The sequence below is a fragment of the Anomaloglossus baeobatrachus genome, chromosome 8 (genome assembly GCF_048569485.1).
Source record: "Anomaloglossus baeobatrachus isolate aAnoBae1 chromosome 8, aAnoBae1.hap1, whole genome shotgun sequence".
Lineage (NCBI taxonomy): Eukaryota > Metazoa > Chordata > Amphibia > Anura > Aromobatidae > Anomaloglossus > Anomaloglossus baeobatrachus.
In genome coordinates, this window is record NC_134360.1 from 203,688,503 (window position 1) to 203,708,392 (window position 19,890).

General features: G+C 41.3%; 1 protein-coding gene across 2 annotated transcripts in view; it reads right to left on the reverse strand.

Moving 5' to 3' along the window:
* Positions 1-1,028: 1,028 nt before the first annotated feature.
* The window catches only part of LOC142249403 (uncharacterized), a 30,056-nt gene continuing 11,194 nt past the window's right edge, over positions 1,029-19,890 (reverse strand). Inside the window, exons 7-16 of one of the 2 annotated variants that reach the window (XM_075321051.1) lie at positions 17,761-17,808; positions 12,428-12,472; positions 11,249-11,272; positions 9,426-9,452; positions 9,035-9,082; positions 5,517-5,558; positions 4,830-4,898; positions 4,233-4,280; positions 3,462-3,535; positions 1,029-1,188 (exon numbers count right to left, since the gene is read on the reverse strand). In XM_075321051.1, coding sequence (XP_075177166.1) covers positions 3,491-3,535; positions 4,233-4,280; positions 4,830-4,898; positions 5,517-5,558; positions 9,035-9,082; positions 9,426-9,452; positions 11,249-11,272; positions 12,428-12,472; positions 17,761-17,808 — 396 coding nt within the window. In that variant the 3' untranslated portion in view covers positions 1,029-1,188; positions 3,462-3,490. The remainder of the gene's footprint in view (positions 1,189-3,461; positions 3,536-4,232; positions 4,281-4,829; positions 4,899-5,516; positions 5,559-9,034; positions 9,083-9,425; positions 9,453-11,248; positions 11,273-12,427; positions 12,473-17,760; positions 17,809-19,890) is intronic. The other variant, XM_075321052.1, reaches the window with a different exon arrangement.

Here is a 19,890-nt window from a genome sequence, read left to right on the forward strand (position 1 = left end):
GGTTATACTTTAGCTCCCTCTAGTGACCACATTTTATTAGCATTAACCTTGTATAAGAAGTCTCCATTTTCTAATGGCTCACATACTGACGACATTCTCCATTTTATACCCTTTGTGATAGCATCGCTGGTAAGGAAATTTATGTTTTGTTGCCATCTGCAACTCTGAACTCACAATGTTTAGATAGCTGCATTTACTTGTTGCTTGTACATTCGTATGCATATTGTCAGGCTTCTGTATGTATGTTCTTTGTTGTATTATACACGTGCTAATTGTATATATCTCATTGTTCCTAGTTTCACCAAACACATCTACTAATGTTCAATAAATACAGACTTCCTTCAAGCAACAGTCTCCTTATTGGGCTATAGTGGATAAAGGTTTAGCTGCCTGTCAAACTTCATAGCCTCAGGGCCCGTGTAAGGAGGAAACAACAAGCATCACAATTTTCTTTTCTACAGATCTAGCAGAGCGCAGAATGCTATGTTGCGTGTAACCCCGCCCACAACACTGATTGGCAGTATTCTGTGTACACTGTATATTGAACGAAAGCTGCTAGGGGCGTGGTTGGACTAGGAGGCATGAGGCACCTAGTCCTGTATTAATAATTTCCTGCTGATAAAACACTGAGAAATAGCAAACATTAGACAATAAGTGACAGATCACTAAAATAAGGGAATCTGCTCTCAGATTACATAGCAAAAAATGTTCTTTAATCAATCTATAATGTCTCATCAATACTAATAAGTCTATTAGTATTAGTGAGCTATTAGTATTACTAAGATATTATCATACTTTTAACTATCTGGTTAGGAAACTATATGCATATCATGTTTTTTTCTAGCCTACATAACTGATCACAGCCTTGATCCTAAAGTTTACTTCACTTATCCTTGTTTCCACATTTGCTGTTCTGTAGGAACAAAACTTCAGATCATTTAACCCAAACCAGTTACAGATCCCTTGTGCATTTGTCATTAGACTTTTAAATATAAGAAATAAAACACACACACAAAACATTGCTTTGCAATAGATTTATCTGGTAATCATTCCAGAAGAAAAACAGTGATGAAAGTTTAGGTGAAATTATATTTTTTTTATACTTTTTTTTATGCTGAAAGTTAATCTAAAGATAATCGTTGATTTGAGAGTGAAGATTTTCTTTGCATCCTTCATTGATTCTGATGGCTGTAAAGTTAAGAAAAAGATATATTGCATTTGTATTATTATCAATATTACTTATCATATGTAAGTAAACTAAACTGAGACAATAGAAAACCAATGTTTTAAAATTAAAATTGGAATTGTATAATATGTGGCAAAAGAATAGGCTTATATTACTAAAGCAAGAAAGCAGTGATGAGGCAAAAAAAGAAAAGAAAAAAGTGTAAAAGACAAGAAAAGGAATTGAAGAGTGAAATGGAGATATCCCTAGCTAAAGAAATTAAGAAAAAGCACAAAATATATTTTAGCTCCATGAATAATAATAAACCATAAACTTAAAATAGAAAGTATTATTCCTTTAAGAAAAAAATGGGAGGTGGTAAAGGAGGATCAAGAAAGGAAGATCATAAAAGGTTTTTCTACTTTTACCGTTGCAAATCCCATGACAGAAAAAAAATAATTAGGGATAATTCTAAAATAAAGGTAGTTTTTGTTCCTATTTTAATTTTCTGCTCCCAAGTATACCGTTATTTTTGTTAAGTCTGCCAAATATTTTTAGATACGAGAATTTTTATTTAGTGCTAATTTTTAAAGTTTTTACCAAGGGGTGTGGCTCACAATATCCTCTGGGGCGTGTCTTGAAGTTGCTCTACATTATTATTCCATAAGCAACGCCCCCTTGATAAGTACATCCCATGAGCAATGTCCCCTTGGGAAATGTCATAAAAATTACCACAAATTTAAAAAGGCTTACATCTCTGGACATATTTAAAAGGAAACCACAAACGTACATTCAGAGAAGTAACATGGATAAAATAAGAGTAAACACTGAACACTTTATGGTTTTATGAGGGATCATTCCTACCAAACTAATCTGACCAGCTTCTTTGAGGAGATAAGTTTTAGACTGTTTCAGGGATGTTGTGTTTCTAAATTCCCAAAGGAAATAAATATTTTGCTGGTACATAATATGAGATAAACTTGGGGAAGATGTGTATAAAAGGTTAAATTATTGGCCCCGTGATAGCAAACAGTGATAGGACTATGTTAAACTGACGAATGTGTGTTGTTTTTTTAGTCCTTAACTTTATAACTATATATAATGCACCTGCCCAGAGATGAGAAAGAGAAGAACAGGGAATAGATTATGTAAAATGCAAAAATTAACACATGTATTGGGTATTTAGAGGATAATTATAGTTTAGAGATACCTGCACCCATTAAAGAAACCCAAATGTATATGGCATAAAGAAAAGAGAGGAAGCTCTTCTTAGAGCAACAGTATAAAGAAAACTGTAATGGGCCCCTTGGGTAGAATGATGTTGGTTCGCTCCTCCGTGATTATCCCCACCAGTATTACGTTGTGTTAAGAACAAAATACCTCTTTGTATTTCTTTGTAGTTGTCAACTAAAGTTGTAGCTGCCTGTCCTGATCCTTCAATGATATCTCAATCCTAATGCAATAAAGATGATTCGATCAAGTGTAGATTTTCCGTCCTCATCTCAGAACTTTAGAACAGATGTTTACATCAACGCATTTCAGGGTTGACCAATCCCTTTTTAGGAAATAACATCCAACATATTGATGATAATTTCTGAAGGACAAAGGTCTGACTCTGAAATGGGCTGATTTACATATCTGCAATAAAATTCTTCAAACACATTTCCTTAGATGAGCAACGCATCCGCACATATAGCCATGACTTTGCATCCAGAGCATCTGATCTTTACTGCTTCTGTACATGGAGACTTATTCATATGGGAAAAAAAAATGTATATAAGCCAAGGAAGAATAGATTCGTCCTCTGAGGGTAACTATAATTATAAAAATATCACATTTCATAAAGTGATGTCAGAAGACGAGATTAGGGTGTGGAGGCGAAGAGCCCCGACCCTTCCCTTGAAACAGTTGTATTTTGGCATAGACAGTATATTTATTATCTGGACTCAACTTTCTAAGGACAGTTGAATAAAGCTGATAGGAATTAAAAAGGTAGAGAGTTCATCCCTTTAGTAATTGTTGAAAGACTTTTAGCATTGTGACTAGAGACGGGCGAATAGTAACGATTAATCATAACGAATCCCAAAGTACTATTCGGGTATTCATCACGAATAATGAACCCAATGTAGAGTATTTTTCTTGCCTTGACAAATACTGGAATAGTAGTCAGTATTCGGTAAGCATTATCCGAACACAAATAGTTAATATTCACCCATCTCTAATGGTGACCCTTTTCAAACACAACTTGAAACACTTCTTGTTGACACTTATGTTCATTTAAGGCTTTAATACTTACATTTATTTTTTTATTTTCTCTGAAATGGCTTACTTTATGCCGACACCTTTGCCTACTACACCAAGTACTGATTTCTGTTTGGAAGGGGGAAAAATATGTATTTCAATAAGATTTATTTAAGTGATGAAAAAAAAATTACATAAATTAGCTTCATTGTATGTAACATTTAATTCCAAAACATTTTATAATATTTTACAGTAATATTGTAAGACAATTCTTTTCTCCGTTTTATTTCATATATTGTGTTTGCTTATATGTCTTGTGTTGTAATTTGCATTAAAAGTTAAAGACTGCCCTCTAAACAGTGCCGCTGATAGAGCGCCTCCTCCATACTCTAGGGTACCATCAATTATTTCAAGACTTAAAAAAAGAACCATCGAGTGGAAAACTAGCAGAGCTCACAAGTCACTTGTGTAGATTTGTAGTTTAATTGTCACATAATACTTTGAAGATCTTGGCATCAAAACTTTGATCATAGTTGAATACTGAATGTAGCGTTCTGCTCGTATTTACACATGGAAATGAGGGAGGGACAATAATAAATGAGTGGAAAACATTTTGGAAACATGTACGGACTCTTCAACCAGATTCAACACTGATGTAAGGGAGTTTGAGGAGGACCCTCTTCTACTAACTTAATATTTTAAGCAATTGTCTATAGAAGATAACTTCTCTAAAATACAAGTTTAAATCTAAAAGAATCATCAAATTAATAGCAATTGAAATCCAAATGACATAAGAAGTATCTTATATAGGAATTATTGATCTTACCCCAACACAGAGAAGGAGATCCCCAATTTTTTTAACGTTTTCATCGTTCTGTCAAAAAGATAATAAACTTTAGTGTTCTAATCCCAATGGATATCCCACATGAAAAGTCTGAATAATAAATTTCATATAGCTGTATTCCCAATATCACATCTAAAATCTCCCATAGTTCTGAATAAATGAATGCTTTCAATCTTTGCACTCATTGCACTCAATTTGGGTAGCTACAAAAGAAAAAAACATTGAGACATTATGTAAATATCCCTGTTATTTCTTAGGATCACATCGTATAGGATTAGGATCACATCGTATAAATGATCCTGTGCACTGCATTAATTAACAAATAGGGTGAAATGTTAGACTGATCTATTCTGGCGTTAGTAATGATGTTTGGAGATAATATTCTAACGGAAATGCTTCTCAATGATGCTAAGACTCAGGCGACTTTTATACACCTGATATTCACGGTGTAAGTATGGACCTGACTGCCCGGTTACTAATCTGAACTCAACAGTCCTATATATGTCTGTGATCACAAAAGTCAGATGCGTAAAACTGACCCAAGATGACATGTAGACAAAGAATGTTGATATCAATTACCATCATATTTTTTACTGTATCAGACATAATACACTTGCAAATTCCATTGGCTGGTTCAGGGAGTGATGACTGTAAAATATAATTATGACACAAGTCACTTATTTTAGTAGGGTAAGTAGCAGATTGAGATTTAAAACCAACAAAACCAACAAAACAAATATAAAAAACTGTAAATGTCAAAACGATTTTCAGCCTCTTCCTGAAATAAAAGTTTTTCTCTGGCATTTTTCAAGCAGTTTAATTTTACCATTTTCCTCTAACAAAGAGACATTGCTTTACTTTCTTATGTCTTCTGTTTGCACAAAGAAATGGGGGGAAGCGATTTCTGGAGCCATTAGTCAGCCGGGGAAACTAGGCTTGTGCAGAGGCAAAAAAGAAAATAAATTACTTGGGATGTATACAGCAGCGGGCACTGGGATGTAATGTATACAGCAGGGGACGCTATGTAGGTCTCATGTCAGTGCAATAAAAGTCAGAATACAATCAAAGAAAAGGACAAGAAGGACAGGATCTCTGGCAATTTTATGTGTATTTTCGGTGTTTCGATCTCTTGGATGTCATTAGTCATTGCCAGTCAGTATTATTGAAAGTAAGTAACTCAAGGTACCATAGACTAAGCGCACTTACAAAATGTTGGGGCTGTTATATGTATAGAACACACATAAATTTATATTTACAGTTTCTTACCAGTCCTGTCATAGCGTCCCCCATACCACAATCCAGTTCAACCTTAAAGACAAATAAATCACAGAGTTTAAGATTTTAGTAGATGTTTTACATTTAGGCTATGTGTCCACGGGAGAATGTAGCTGCGGATTTTTCTGCATCAAAATCCGCAGCTTTCCCGCAAAATCCGCAGGTGCAGATTTGCCGCGGATTTGCCGCGGATTTGATGCGGATTTTGATATTTTTTTTCCATTTTAAAGGCAAAATCCAGATGAAAATCCGCAACAATAATTGACATGTTGCAGATTTTTCCGGACCAAAATCCGCACGAAATCCGCTGCGGAAAAATCCGCAGCATGGGCACAGCATTTACAAAATGCCATAGAAATGGCTGGGAAGTGCCTGAGCTGCAGATTTTCGGGAAATCCGCGGCTTTTCCGAGAGAAATCCGCGGCAAAATCCGCGCATTTTCCGCAGCGTGGACACATAGCCTTAGGCAAGCTGGCGATTGGGGAAACTACACAGTATACAACAAAAGTACATGAGCTACTGACTTGGCGCATTTTATATATATATATATATATATATATATATATATATATATACACACACACCGTTTATATATATATATATATATATATATATATATATATATATATACACACACACACACACACATATATTTGCTGTGTGTGCTGCCTATATGCTAAGCTTAACATGTACATGTATATTTATAGGTGTACTTATATAACTATGAAAGATTTAGCACATCAGAAAAGCAATGTTATATCATATATAATGTGTATAGATATAGATAGATAGAGGGATAGATAGACAGATAGATTGATAGAGGGATAGATATATAGATACAGGGATAGATAGAGGGATAAATAGCTAGATAGATGGATGGATAGATAGATAGATAGATAGATAGAGGATTGATAGATAGATAGATGGATAGAGAGATAAATTAGATAGATAGATAGATGGATAAAGGAATATGTCACGGGCGAGGGACAGATCAGAACCGGGGGCCGCTCGAGGCACTCGGATCCGGGCAGTGGCTGTGGCTCGAGTGGCAGCTGGATCCGGGGCTCGCACAGCCGTCCGTCACCCACAAGTGAAAAATGGGATATTTACAGGGGATTGTCTGTGACACCACCCGTGGGTTGCAGTGATGAGATGGTGGCACCGCCGCTGCCTCTAGGGACAGTGCCCGGGACCAATGGTGTGTGGTAGCAAGATGGGATCCCCTCCACGGGTAGGGGAGGTGTAGTCCTGGGGCCCAGTTGGGAGTGGTGGTGGTGGCAGAGATTGCAGGGAGCAGTAACTCACAGTTCGGTTGTCGTGGAGCTGGATGAGGTTGTATTGATGTGGTGAGTCAATAAACACAGAGTCTTTTTGGTAAACCAAATTGCCAGTGGCCGGCCGCCGCGGCTGGGTTTATTCTGGTCCCTCACCCGGGTGATGGTCTGTGTCACTTTCCTCTGCACTCTTTTTAGTTCTCCTTGGACTTCCCGGTTTGGAACATTGGAGTCCGCTCCCAGAACTACGGGCGGTAGCCTTGCCCGCAGATGCTGACCCTTGGGATGTAAAGGGACCCTGGCGGATGCCCTATCCTCCACGGTGGGCTGCCGGTCTGCTTTTGGGACTTTGGGTGGGGAAGGACCTATAATCCTGCCCTCAACTGGTTAATTAAGAAAGCAGGTGGTTCTGATTCTTTGCTTCAGGGTCCAGGTACCCCGTCTGTGCACGGTTTCCAGGTTGGTTCTCCGGTGTCGGTACCGGCGGGCTCCTACCCTATCCCGGTCCACCTCGGATCTCCGGCAGCCATCTTCCCGTCTCCTGACAGACACAGACCACCGTCTGCCACCTACCCAGCACCCCGGGGCTCCAACCCCGACGCCTTTCCCCTCTGGCTTGCACTTGAGTCTCCACTTCAACTCACCTCTGTCCACCCTGCTCTCTACTTGAACTCCAAACTCAAACTGCTCTTTTTTTCGCCCCGGGTTCTCTAGACCCCTAGGTGGGTGTTTCCTTCCATCTGGTCCCGCCCACTGGTGTGCCTTTCCTACCCTGGGGGGGGGTGACTAGGGTTTTGTCGGCTTGGTGTAACCCTGTGAGGGAAGGTGTTGTGCGGGGGCCTATTTTGTGTGACCACCTGGCAGCGCCAGGGCGTCACAAATAGATAGAGGGATAGATAGATGGATAGATAGATAGATGGATAGATAGATGGTTAGATAGATAGACGGATAGATATATAGATAGAGGGATAGATATGTGGTGCCCTGGACTAGCCAGGGGCCACAGGTAACAACACACACACACCCCCACCCCCAGGAGTTCACAGCACTCATCCCCAGTGAGACCTGATTTCTTCCCTCAGGTTCAGACAGACACATCAGGTGGGCGGAGTTAAGTGGATAGGCACGCCCACCGAGAGGTCTAGCTGGCCTGAGGCAGGAAACAAGTGGAGACAAGTCCAGGCAGAGGAAGGGAGAGGAGATGTGCAGAGAGGCAAACACAGACTGGGGCCTAGGTTGGAGCCTAGGGCCCTCGTGTAGCCAGTCAGGCAGACGGTAGTGGCCGTCTGCGGGAGTCGGGAAGACAGTCTTGGTGGAACCGTAGGTAGCCGGGGTTGGGCGGTGGCCCACCGGTACCGAACCGGGGAGCCAGCTGGAAACCGGAGCGCAGGAGGAGCATACAAGAAGGTGCAGGAAAGGACTTACACTACCAAACTGGGGTCAGGGGAAAAACACCGCAGCCGCCTGTGGGACCCGTCCATCCAGCCGTTTGTTTTACCAGAGACTCCGTGTACGTTACTGGCTGAGTGAGTACCACCGTGCCGTGCCGCCCGGCACCGCGCTGCCCCCGAGACCCTGCACCTCACCTGCCCTGCATCCCTCCCTTCGCCCCTTACCGGGCCCCAGGACCACCAACCCCTACCCACGGAGGGGGAAAACATCCCAGCTGCTACCTAACAACGCTCCCGGGATCCCCGTCACCAGCAGCGGTGGTGCCCCAACATCACCACGACCAGTGAGTGGCGTCACAAACTCAATCCCCAAACCAAACCAACCCCTTTCACTCACGGGCGAGGAGCGCCGCTCGAGTCCCCGGATCCGGCCCACCGCTCGAGCCACCGAGCAGCAGCAGCAGGACTCGAGCCGCAAGCGCGGTCAAGCAGCGCACCCCCCGCCCGCGACAGATAGATAGATGATAGATAGATAGATTGATAGATAGATAGATAGAGGGATAGAGAGATAGATTAGATATATTAGATAGATGGATAGTTAGAGGGATAGATAGATAAATGGATAGATAAAGAGAGGGTAGATAGATAGATAAACAGAGGGATAGATATATAAATAGATAGATAGAGGGATAGATAGATATGCTTTTCATGTGTGTTGTGTGTATGTATATGCATAAATGTGTAAATATATATATTTATGAACCCAATACTAAAACTAATACTAAAACTTCATAGACGTATATATATATATATATATATATATATATATATATTTCAATCTTACCCAATATGATTTTATTTTTTCCATATCAATGTTATCCTTGTCAGTTTTCTGTGACAACAAAATATAAATGTTAGTAAGATTTTCATTAAGCAGTCATTACATTGCAATTACTATTTTTTTCAGTTGATCTTCTTGGATATTTATGCTTTGTACTGCCCTGTTGTTCTGATGTGAATTGCAGCCAGAAAAGGGTTAATTGCTAGAATGTTATAATATTGTTAACCAAATTGAAGAAAAGGTAATAGTGGCATCATCTGTCGGTCACTTGGGCAAATCATCTTCAGCCCTGAGCTGCGTAAACTGGTGATGATGTGTCATTCACATTACTGGGCTTCTTTATAACTTTCAACTAAGAAATTTTTCAAAGTAAGTAACATATTTTATTATTTACCTCACACTTAAAACCCTTTACTATAATCTAAAAAAACAAAATGCAAATATGAGTTAATAAGCATCAAAGTTTGCAATGTATTTTAGCATGTGAAGTCTTCATATGAGCTTTACAGTTGTGATTTCAGACATTAAGAAGTATAAATCTAAAAATGTGCCTGATGTGACCTCCTGATTGCAATCATAATTCTGTGTATCATCACATTAATATTTTAAAAAACAAATTAGTCTTATGTAGAACAATTATCTTTAGAAAAAAACCATACCCACTCCTGGATTTTTTTTATAACCAAATCACTGGTAATAGGGAATCTCTCATACAGAAGTTAAGGTGTCCCTCACCCGCCATTTGTTTTATCTGTTTAAATTTAAAAGGGGTTGTCTACTTTATTTTAACAAATGTGTTAGGTGTTTACTTTTGTGGAATTTACTGATCTACTGTGTTTCTCTGAAAATATGACCTACCCCGAAAGTAAGCCCTTGGTTGACTTTACAAGATTTTTGTAGTATGCTTGAAATATATGCTCTACTCCAAAAACAATCTCTAGTTATAATCAGGGCCGGCATTAGGGGGAGTCAACTGCACAATTTTTCAAGCCCTCACTCTCTTAGGGACCCCAGCAGTTGTATTCTGTTATGAAGGTTAATTAAGGACCTTTGATGACTTCACAGTCATGTGACATGATATAATCAAAGGTCTCTTAATTGTAGGAGTCTAAAAGAACTCAACAGGAGACAGGCTTGTAAGCAAGACTGGCATTAGAGGGAAGGGAGAACAGACTGGGCAATTTCACAGTCCCCATATTCCCAAAGAAGCCCCACTGCTTAAATCCTGATAAGACTCCTTAAGGACCTTTGTGACATCATGTCATGTGACTAGGTTGTTACCAAAATGTCTCTTAATTGCAGGAGTCTAAAGCTGAAGAGGAGACAGACAGGTGTGTGTGTGTGTGTGTGTGTGTGTGTGTGTGTGTGTGTGGATAGATAAATAGATAGATGGATAGATAGTAGATGTAAAGATAGATACATATATGTGTTACACACAGGGTATGGAAATATATATTGATGTACCAGAATGCGATATGACTATATTTGAATAAAAGTTGATTTTTTTTTTTGTTCAAGAATGACTGTGGATTGTGGTTCATAGAAAAAGATAACACATCCCCTGAAAATAAGCCCCAGCCCATCTTTTAGAGCAAATGATAACAAAAGAACTTGTCTTAATTTTGGGGAAACACAATATAAGCATTTACAGGTTCTTTTCTTGTTAGCGTTGCTTCCTCCCAGATTGCAGAGCTCTCTTGTTATTCAATGGCTGCTGATGTAGAAGCATTTGGCATCTTGGCACAGCATGCGCAATATAGTGACGGTTGCACCGCTGTGCTGAAATGTCAAACACACAGAGAATAATGGAGGAGGGAGCTGTCAGTTCCCTCTTCTATCATTTTTTTTGACTGCATCAGCGTCCATAATGCCGATACAGTTGAAAGTGTAATGCCAACCAAGTGCTGGAGCGGTCATCGGCCCCGCTCAACTCACAGGCCCCATAGTGGCTGCCAGGTCTGTAGCCATTGGTGGTACACCAATATTTGCAGGAAAAGGTGTGATTATCATAACACCAGGCTAATATGCTGGCAGACATAATGTAAGAATACAAGCGTTTTCTTTGCTCATTTTTTTACCTACATGAAAAGTGTTTGCACATAGTGTATTGTATTGTGGTCTTGAAACTTTTTTCTTGACCAGTCAAGTGCATAATTTGTCATTCATTACATTAAATGGAAAACTATAACAGATGAAATGCTATTTGTAAATATTCACCTGTTGGACCGTGCCAGTTATACCCTGAAATAACATAAGAAAAGGCAGATAAGTTTACATGATTACCTTATACATTTGTGTAAATTCACATTAACACTTGACTTAACAATGACTTATCTCACCATGCACGGAAGGAAAGAATAACATGGATACCACAAGACCTATAATCATTGTCTTTTAAATCATTTTTCTATTTCACAGCTAGACAATTTTCCTACTTTCTTTCCCATTCCCCACCCATTTTGGATTCATTTGGAAACATTCTTCACTTTCCCTGTCCTGGCATACCCTATTCGCCTGATACTCATGTTGCATTATCACTTGTCTCTATTCTCAACTTCTGGCTTTTTTTCCCCACAATATTTTCCATAAAACGCTGCAAAGTCAGCTTTAACGTTCTGTAATAAGGAAACTTCTTCTGTTATCACACCGTCCATGTTTTGGGCAGCATGAGCTGCCTAAATGGTTTCCTTTTAAAGGTAACCTGTCACCTTGAGAAAAACCCTATTACCTGCAAATATAGGGTTAATGTCCAAATTAATAGTGTTATAATGTTGGCTAGTTACCTGGAAAAAAATATTTTTTTCCTCAGCCGCCAGCTTTCAGTCATGGAGGTGTACAAAGAGCAACTACAGTCACCTCTCACAGCACCACTAATTATACTGAAGGCAGAGGCTGTAGCACACCCCTATTCATTGATTGACAGCTTGCTCTACACTAATGACCTGCATCACAAGTTGTCAATCAATGTGCCAGAAAATATAGATGCCACCCACAGTAAGATGAGCGTTGCTGTGAGTAGTAACAGTAGCCGCTCCATACACATCCCCATGACTGAAAGCCGGTGGCTTCCAGGAGAAAAAAAACTTTATTTCCTCCTGGTAGCTGTGCTTTCAGCATGGCGGCCAGGCCACATTGTAACGCTATTTACCAACACATTAACCCTATATCAGCAGAAAAACAAAAATTTACAAGGTGACAGGTTTCCTTAAAGTTAAGTATTAAAAGTTTTAATTTAAAAGGATTGTCTAGTGAATAAAAATGTCTTATAAAGTGAGTTGGACATTGGGTATAATATGGGGGGGGGTGTATATCACATCATTAAAGTGTATCATGTTCATTTGCAGTAAAATATAAGGCCATAGTAAGATTATACTGTTTTCTGAACAACGTTCCTACCGTGAGGAATTTATGGAGACATTGTGATTGCACAAGGGGGTCTACCTGTAATAAAAAAGAAACGAAAATACATTTAGACACACCATTAATAAATAAGCGACTATGTTTGAAGATTATCTTTACTTGAAAGATTGATTGATAGACAGTTAGACACATTTCTGATCGGCTTTCATGGGTCTCTCAGTTATGGTTGACCAGGATATAATAGAAAAAAGATAATTTACTTGTTTGATGCACAACATTTTGGCAGCGTGGACTGGATCACTCATAACGGCCTCCTAAGGGGGAATCCACAGATTTGCAAACTTGTCTGCAACGTGTGAATTATTGGATATGACATGTCCGGACTTGCTAACACCACTACATTACCTGTAGGCGCAGGCGCACACAGACAGCACAGTGACTGGAACCATAATTGTGTGAATTGGCCCCACTAATGGTTAACAGGGACATTTAGTCAGATTTTTCTGCCATTCTGCTTTTGTAACTACAAAAATTCACTACAGGAGAAAACTACTGCTCTAAAAAATATATTATATAGTTCAATATTTTTAATAAAAAGAGCGACTTTTTTTTAAAAATGTTGAAAAGTGAACTATTAGCAATATAAGAATAATAGAGGTTCCTCATTTAAAATTTGCTGGCCATTTTTGGGTTAAGGGTATGTGCCCACGATCAAGAGTCAATGTGTTCTTGGCCCAGCGGGTCCTGACCTGCGGGGCCATGCGTCTCCTCCGCAGGAGACTGCAGCTGCTTGTACCCACGATCAAGATTCGGTGCGCTGCAGTCGCTCGCTTGTGTTCTCCCTGCGGAGGACGCATGTGAGTCCACAGCAAACAATTGACATGCAGCGGTCTGGAAAGACGCACCGCAGGTCAGTGTTTGCTGTGGAAAAAAGAAGCACAGTGGGCGTGGGATTTCAAGAAATCCCTTCCACTGTGCTTTTACTGTACATCACAGTGGTTTGGATGCAGCTGAAGTATGCTGCATCCAAAACACTGCAAACACTGATCGTGGGAACGCAGCCTAACTTGTGTAAGGATATGTGCGCACTAGAAAAGTGATTTTTCTCAAAAACATTTCTTGAGAAACTTCTGGGAGTTGAAGATTACCGCACCTGCGGTAAAAAAACGCACCAAAACCGCGAGAAAAACACATGCGTTCTTGCCGCGGTTTTGCCGCGGTTTTTCCGTAGGTTGGTCCCTGCGTTTTTTTTATGCTGAAACTGCAATAAATAATATAGATAATAGATAGATAATCGATAGATAGACAGACAGATAAAGGATAGAGGGAAAGATGGATAGATGAATAGATAGAGAGATAGATAGATAATAGATGAGAAAGACCTATAAAATGTCCCACCCCCCTGCATATTCTAAGATGGCACCCTTTAGTGACTTTCATGTGGCACTAAAGGGTGCCTAGCCTTGTATTTAGCCAAAAAATAAATAAATAATGAAAAAAAAAACGACGTGGGGTCCCCCCATCTTTTGTAGCCAGCTAGGGTAAAGCAGACGGCTGCAGCCTGTAGACCACAGCTATCAGCTTCACCTTGGCTGGTAATCCAAAACAGAGGACACCCCACGCTGTTATTTTACATGAAATAAATAATTTAAAACAAAAAACGTGGGATCCCCCCCAAATTGGATCACCAGCCAAGGTAAAGCGGACAGCTGTGGTCTGGTATTCTCAGACTAGGGAGGTCCACTGTTATTGGACACTCCCCAGCCTAAAAATATCAGGCCGCAGCCGCCCCAGAAGTGGCGCATCCATTAGATGTGCCAATCCTGGCGCTTTGCCCCGACTCATCCTGTTGCCCTGGTGCGGTGGCAAACGAGGTAATATATGGGGTTGATGCCAGATGTGTAATGTCACCTGGCATCAAGCCCTGGGGTTAGTGATGTCACATGTCTTTCAGATACCCGACACCACCAACCCAGTCAGTAATCAGTAATAAAAAAAAATAGACAACAAAAAAAGTTTTATTTGAAAAAACACTCCCAAAACATTCCCTCTTTGACCAATTTATTGAAAAGAAAATCAATTCCACGTCCGGCGTAATCCAATAAGGGGGGGGGGGGGTCCCACGGTGATCCATACCATAGTCAATGTCCCAGTCAATGAAGAACAGAATGTTCCCCATTGGTTGGGAGAGTAATGCAGTGACCTGAGCTAACATCAATAGGTCAGCCCAGGTCACTGCAGGGCATGATAAGCGCTGCTGTCGGGAGGTTAGATGAGATCATTACCTGCGGTGACGATCTCCTGCCTCCTGACATCAGCGCTGTCACTGACTTCTATGTCCGCCGCGTTCTCAGCAGTATCGCGAGTGCCCGTGACGTCACCGCTAGTGACAGTCTTGGGCCACCTGCGTGACGGGCATAGACGGCAGTGACCGCGCTGACGTCAGGAGGCAGGAGATCATCACAGCAGGTAATGATCTCATCTATCCTCCTGACAGCAGAGCTCGTCATCCCCGCGGCTGCCAGCACTGCAGCGTGACAAGCTGCTGATACTGCGGGCAGACACTGAGATGCTGCAGTGCGGGCAGCCACGGGGCTGGAGCGGGACACAGACTGCACGGGCACCTGGAGGTCACATGGAAATGCTTCTGTGCGGCATCCAGGGAGTGTGACGTGTGTGTGTTTACTCTGCTCCGCTTCCTGTCCTGTCATAATGACATCACTCCCCTGCAAAACTGCAGGCTGTGATGAGCATTACCGCAGGTAAATCGCGGCTATACCGAGGGTATACCGCACATAATTTGCTACCTGCGGTATACACCTGGTACATTACAGTGAATGGAGTGAAATACCGCAGGTACCTGCGGAAAAGAAGTGACATGCACATTTTCTCAAGAAATTTTCTCAAGAAATTCTGCACGAAGAATTTTCTTGAAAAAAAATGCAGTGTGGCACAGCTATTTTTTTTCCCATAGGTTTTGCTGGGAAATGTCTGCAGAAAGATTTCAAACAATTCTCAAGAAATTTCCGCAGCAAAACCGCGGGTAAAACCGCGGGTAAAAACGCAGTGTGCGCACAGGGCCTTATATGGGTTTTCCATTTTCAGGTTCACCCCTTCTAATGAAAAGTGTGTAAAAATAATAAAATCAGATGACGCCCACCCTCACTGAGTCCATAACCATCTCTTCACTGTTGCTCCAGTCTCTGTATTTTGGCTGCAGCAGTATTGTCACCATATCAACACTGCAGCCAGTCACTGAGCTTAGTAGCTCATGCTGATATCACGGGTGTGTCACATGTGACAGACATTCATATGATTTCTGGTCATAGAAGGTCACAGTGTCTGGCTGCGCAGAATGCTCCCTGACTTTTCATTATTCTTGCTGTCAGTATTTATTAGTATAGGTAGCTTTCCTGCTGGATTCATCTCTCTAACTTTTTTACCCAGCAGGAGCTCGACATCCACCCGTGTGCTGATATCAGTATTCCCTTGGTGTTTAAATAACCCCTTAAGCTGGTGTCACACTAAACGACAGCGACAACGACGTCGCTGTTACGTCACCATTTTCGGTGACGTAACAGCGACCTTGTAAGTCGCTGTTATGATCGCTGCTTAGCTGTCAAACACAGCAGAAGCAGCGATCATAAGGTCGCTGTGCTACATGTTCAGAGAGCAGGGAGCCGCGCTTAGCGCTGGCTCCTTGCTCTCCTGCAGCACACATCGGGTTAATTAACCCGATGTGTGCTGCAGCTACATGTCAGTGCAGAGAGCAGGGAGCCGCGCGCACTGCTTAGCGCTGGCTCCTTGCTCTCCTTGCTACAGTATACATCGGGTTAATTACCCGATGCATACTGCAGCCACATGTCACAGTGCAGGAGCCGGCACTGGCAGCAAGAGCGGAGGCTGGTAACCAGCGTAAACATCGGGTAACCAGGGAAAGGTCTTCCCTTGGTTACCCGATGTTTACGCTGGTTACAGCTTACCGCAGCTGCCAGTGCCGGCTCCTGATCGCTTCATTTCGTCGCTCTCTCGCTGTCACACACAGCGATGTGTGTGTCACAGCGGGAGAGTGACGACCAAAAAATGAAGCTGGACATTCAGCAACGACCGGCGACCTCACAGCAGGGGCCAGGTCGTTGCTGGATGTCACACACAGCGACAGCGACGGGACGTCGCTGCAACGTCACAGAAAATGGTGACGTAGCAGCGACGTCGTTGTCGTCGTCGTTATGTGTGACACCAGCTTAATTTCCTTTGGACTGGTGCTGGTGATATTTTCAGTTTATTCAAGCCTTGGTTGTAACCAGGTGGCTTGTACTCCTCTGTGGTATTGTTGCTGAAAGCTTTGCTGAACTTCTAAAACAGTCATCTGTAGATAAGTAGTTCATGCTTTCCCCCCTGTGTGTCCCCTTGTGTGTTCTATAGTTCTTTAGTGGGATTGATGAAGAGTTCATCCCATCTGTTCCCTATTTAAGACCCAACACTACGGATAACAAGTGTCAGGTATCCGGCTAGGTGCATAGGTGCGGTACCTACTGTATCTAGGGTGGTGAGGTATTCCAGTAGGTTCGGTCAAGGGTCACCATCTTCCCTTTCCCTAGTCACAGGATTTCCGTTCCCTTTCGCCATGCGCTTGGTATTTGTACGTATCTAGCTTGACAGCTGATCTCTGGGATTGGCTGCAGTGGTGATGTGTGCTGTAGTTGTCACATTACCACTGTGGAGAGCAAATGCTAGATGCACACAGGGAACGCAGGATCTGAATGAACACAGTGATGAAGCTATACATAGTCAAATGCACCATGTCACCATTAGAAGATACAATATCTATGCCTTCCTTTTGTAGAAACTCATATGGTTGCCTTTGGGATATATTGCATCTTTAAGAGCAGTGGGATTCATCCTACTATTATACCAGTCAATTTTTGCTGGAGAACGTCTGACATGAGATAAAGTTAGGGGCGACATATCATTGGTGCTACACAGGTGTCCAAGAAGTTATGGGACCCATTTCTACCTCTAAAGTTGATGGACTTGTGTATGTTGATGAGTTATTGGACTAAAAAGACCCATTTGCTGTTTTTGCACAGGGAAATAAAGTAACAAACAATGTCAAAAATTGAAATGAAAAATTATTACTGGCATGAAATTTGTAACTAATGATGGGTTCACTATTAATGAAGACTTACAATTTGATTGATATTTTATCTGATTATATTAGGACACTTGGTTCCTATAAAATACCAATGATGTGAAGAATATAGAGTGTAAATACAGCACAATGTATGATCATTGAATCCATTGTGACAGAAGCGTAAAATGAATGTTTGTTGATGTTGATAAAGGAATGTATTGAATAATGAACTTACTATGGTGCATATTTTCTCCATGACGGGAGAAAGTGCCTTCATTACGTCCTAGAGGTATAGAAAAGATAATGTCCTTATAATCAAATGTAGAATCACCATGACAAATAAGTGGAAATTAAGAGACAGATTTTTGCTTAATTAAAGCTACCGTTCCATTTTTTAATTTATGTTTTTAACTGTAACCTGTCATTTGTTTTGTGTTACCTGAACCCTGGGCAGCCGGAATCAGAGCCTGACATGATTATAGCCTGATATACTTTTTTCGAAACTCTGCAGTGTTTCAGAGAAAACATAGTTTGAAAAGTTGGCCAGGGACTATAGGAGGAGATCTGACTAGTCCAGTGCAATCCCTGCTAAGCTTCTTCTCGCACAATTCAAGTTGATTGACAGGTCTCTCCCTATGTGCACACATGAGGCACCTCTCTACCAACTGGAGAAGCCGGTCGGTGCAATCTTCAGACTAGTCATGTCTCTCTATAGTCCCCAAATGGCTTCTCAAACTATATTCTCTCTGAATCGCTGCATCGTTTCAAAGTAAATCATACCGTACTACAACTGCACAGTCAGGCCCCGCTTCACACCGCCCATTGTTCAGGAGCATTAATCTAACGACAAATTCCCATTAGCTTTAATCACTTGGAATCAGACAGCATTATAACACTTTAAATAGAAAATACATTATATAACATCATTGAAATATAATTTTATGATTAAAAATAACATGCGCAGATCAGCCATTTTTAATTAAAGGGGATTCCTACTTGTACAACACATTGAAGACTTTGGGCTTCCTGTGATCGCTCATCTGAATAAAGATGTGTCACAGGGTTATTTATTTCTTTCATTGGAGGCCAGAAGTTCTACTGCGCTGAGACCTCAATGGCGCTCATATTAAAGCTCCACAGATCTAATGTAGGATGAAAATTTGGGAGGGCCTATGCAATGGCTCCAAGGAGAAAATAGGAACTAAATGACAGATGTAAATTATTTAAAATGTGTAAATTGTTAAAATGTGTTAAAGGGGCAGTCACAATTGTTAAAATTCTTTACATGGGTAAAACTTTGAAATTCTTGTAAAAAACAGCAATTTTGCAAATTACCTCTTATTAAAAATCCTCTCTACTCTCAAGAACAGGGGGATTTTTAATTTTATACTTTACTGCTTATTGTGTAGGTTATCGGACACCTTTGCAGTCTATCAGAGGTGGCTGGTTTTCTGGGAAAAAAGATCAAATCTATCAGAGGTGGTCGGTTTTCTAGGAAAATAGGGTAGTCTTTCCCACTATTTGTTAGCAGAGCTCTGAAGCCGGAGCCGTCCTGGCCTGAGCTACCAACCCTCTAAAAATTCCAGGACAGTCCGTAACAATAGAGCACTGTGTTGCACTGTCATTAAAACAAAAAGTTAACACGTTTGTGATTTTTTTGGAAGCTGAAGTAATCTATACACATTATTTTGTCTGTAGTTATCATCTTTTTACAGTTTACAATAAATGCAGCCGATGTCTTCATATCAGAATTATGGGCTGTAGACTTGTATCACTTATTGTCATAAGGATTTATTATGGTTTTCCAATGTAGTATCTGTCCGTGATTTTTTGATAATCTGTCCAGAAAAAAAAGCCAAGTTGGCAACTCTGATCCTTTCTTATGTGCCACAGAGGCAACAGCCAAGCTGTCTCTGCATAATGGGAACACTTAGGGGTACTTTAAACGCTGCGACATCGCATCCGAAATATCGTCGGGGTCACGTCGTTAGTGACGCACATCCGGCGCCGGAAACGACATTGCAAAGTGTAAATCCTTTGTGCGACGATAAACGATCGCAAATGCGTCGAAAATCAGTGATCTGTGCGTCGGTCATTTTCAGAATGTCGGGTCGACCGCAGGTACGATGCTGTTTGTCGTTCCTGCAGCTCCACACATCATTGTGTGTGAACCCGCAGGAGCGACAAACATCTCCTTACCTGCGTCCCGACAGCAATGCGGAAGGGAAAAGGTGGGCGGGATGTTACGTCCCGCTCATCTCCTCCCCTCCACTTCTATTGGCCGGCCGCTTAGTGACGTCGCTGTGACGCCGAATGCACCTCCCCCTTGAAGGAGGGATTGTTCGGCAGTCACAGCGACGTCGCC